The sequence below is a fragment of the Haliotis cracherodii genome, unplaced genomic scaffold, assembly GCF_022045235.1.
Source record: "Haliotis cracherodii isolate W230 unplaced genomic scaffold, xgHalCrac1.p SCAF_21, whole genome shotgun sequence".
NCBI lineage: Eukaryota > Metazoa > Mollusca > Gastropoda > Lepetellida > Haliotidae > Haliotis > Haliotis cracherodii.
The window spans coordinates 11,150,225-11,152,564 of NW_027266277.1; the positions used below are offsets into that span (position 1 = coordinate 11,150,225).

General features: G+C 45.4%; 1 protein-coding gene across 1 annotated transcript; it reads left to right on the forward strand.

Annotated features, from left to right (window-relative positions):
- Positions 1-270: 270 nt before the first annotated feature.
- On the forward strand, positions 271-2,053 carry LOC139470887 (iduronate 2-sulfatase-like). Its single transcript, XM_071253211.1, has one exon. It carries the CDS (start codon positions 412-414, stop codon positions 1,996-1,998), a length of 1,587 nt encoding a protein of 528 aa, XP_071109312.1. The 5' UTR covers positions 271-411; the 3' UTR covers positions 1,999-2,053.
- The last annotated feature ends 287 nt before the right edge of the window (positions 2,054-2,340 follow it).

Below are 2,340 nucleotides of genomic sequence, written 5' to 3' on the forward strand. Positions count from 1 at the left end.
CTGGCCTGTTTGTCTGACAAGAAATGTTTTTGTGCCATGATATAACGGAAAGAAGACAGATGCGTGTTCCCAAACGTTCCTACAATTTTGTTTATCAAAATTGAAATTCTTTTAACCATTCTTTAGTTGACCTAAATGTCTCAAAAGCTGATGTCTTTCTTACAGGCATCGACTGCCATTCAGGCTGAGAGGAATGTGTCACGTTTGGTGTGATGCATTCATCCAATGCTCTGGTTCGGACGAGTCTTCTGTTAAAGCTGGACTGTGTTGAGGGGTTGAGATGTATTTTATCTTTATTCAAACAAGGACATAGCGCACATACCAACTGATAAGAATCTGCTGCGACGTTCACAGGCCAGAAGATACATAAATCTCTTCTCGTCAGCTGGAAGCCAGTGTGATTTAGACGTTATGATGTTGAGGGTGACCCTTCTGCTGCTGGTGGTGACTGCCGCCCTGGCTCGCATGAATGTGCTGTTTTTGGTGTCAGATGACATGAGGCCGGAACTCTCCATTTTTAAAGGAAAAGACTTTCCGAGTCCTGTCCATCCTCCGATGCATTCACCCAACCTTGACGCCCTGGCTCGAAGGAGTCTTCTGTTAAAGAGAGCCCATGTTCAGCAGGCTGTGTGTTCCCCGAGCAGATCATCTCTTCTCACAGGACGAAGACCGGATACTACCCATGTGTATGATTTGCAGGTTTACTGGCGAGTTGTGGGAGGGAACTTCACCACCATACCTCAGTATTTTAAGGAGAACGGCTACAGAACCATTGGTTCCGGTAAGATATTTCACCCTGGACATGCATCCAATTACAACGACCCGATCTCCTGGACAGACCCATATTTTGAGTCCGGAAAGGAAGCCAATATGTTTGTTTATGATTATAAAGCGCCAGTCAGCTGGATGAATGTGCCGATGGATCTCCTAAAGAACAACTCCCTTCAAGACACCCAGAATGCTGACTTTGCTATTAAAATGATCAGAGAGGCAGCCCCTCAAGCCAGATCTGGAGAACGTCCTTTCTTCATCGCACAAGGTTTCCATAAGCCCCATCTTGCCTTTGTGGCACCACAGATGTTCTTTGACATGTACCCAGAGTCGTCTATCAGTCTCCCAGCCAACCCATATGCTCCTGATAAGATGCCAGAAATTGCATGGTCTAATTACATTACAACAGAGCTTGGGAAATTTGTAGATATTGCGAAATTAAATGCTTCAGGAGACATTAACTCCACACTCCCTAACGATGTTATCCTCAAATTGAGGAGAGCCTATTACAGCGCCCTCAGCTACACCGACTACGAGCTGGGACGAGTGGTCAAGGAACTGGAGAACCAAGGACTGGCCAACAACACAATCATCTCCTTCTGGGGCGATCACGGCTGGCAGCTTGGTGAACACGGTGAATGGTGCAAACATACGGACTTTGAAATCGCTACCCACGCCCCTATGATGGTACATGTGCCGGGTCTCACTGACAACGGCATCGTGACGGAAGAACTCACCGAGTTTGTGGATCTGTTTCCTACTCTAGTAGAAGCTGCAGGCCTTCCTGCTCTTGACCTGTGTCCAGAAAACTCTACCAATGTCCTTCTTTGCACCGAAGGCAATAGTTTGATACCTCTAATAACAAACCCAGCAAGTCCCAACTGGAAGAAGGCCGTGTTCTCCCAGTACCCTAGGAATGAAAACAACGGTGATCAAATGGGCTACAGCATGACCACCGATCACTACAGATACACAGAGTGGGTCCAATTCAACTCACAACCCCTGTACAGGCCAGACTGGACCCAAGTGTTCGGTGTGGAATTGTATGACCATTATCAGGATCCTGAGGAAAACAAGAACCTGGCTTATGATTCCGCCTACAGCGCCATAGTGGCTCAACTCAGCAAACAACTACATGCTGGCTGGAGGGCAGCTAGACCGAAGTGGGTAGGGCAACAAAAAGATGGTATATCCACCAATGCTTCAGTCCGACTACCTGGTGATTAGTTAATAAATCAATTGTTTGTTATTCAACGCCACTCTCGTTTATATTAAAGCTATATCCAGACAATCCAGTTTTTTTCATAGATTTCTGTATGCATGTACTTTTTATGAAAATTGTTGTGGGTGTTACCGGTAGGGAAGGACATGCTTTCTCTTTTCGTGAACACCTGGTGTCATCACTGATTTTCAGTGATCCATTCATATAGTTGTCACCGCTTTTTGGCTTTTTAATCCCAATGGAGTCTTTTTCATCAGATCATCTATGCTGTTTTTTCTCTTGCGTTAACGTTTCATGTATAAAAACTCGTTTGGAATGTCGAGTCTCAAGCAAAGGAAATTGCTATT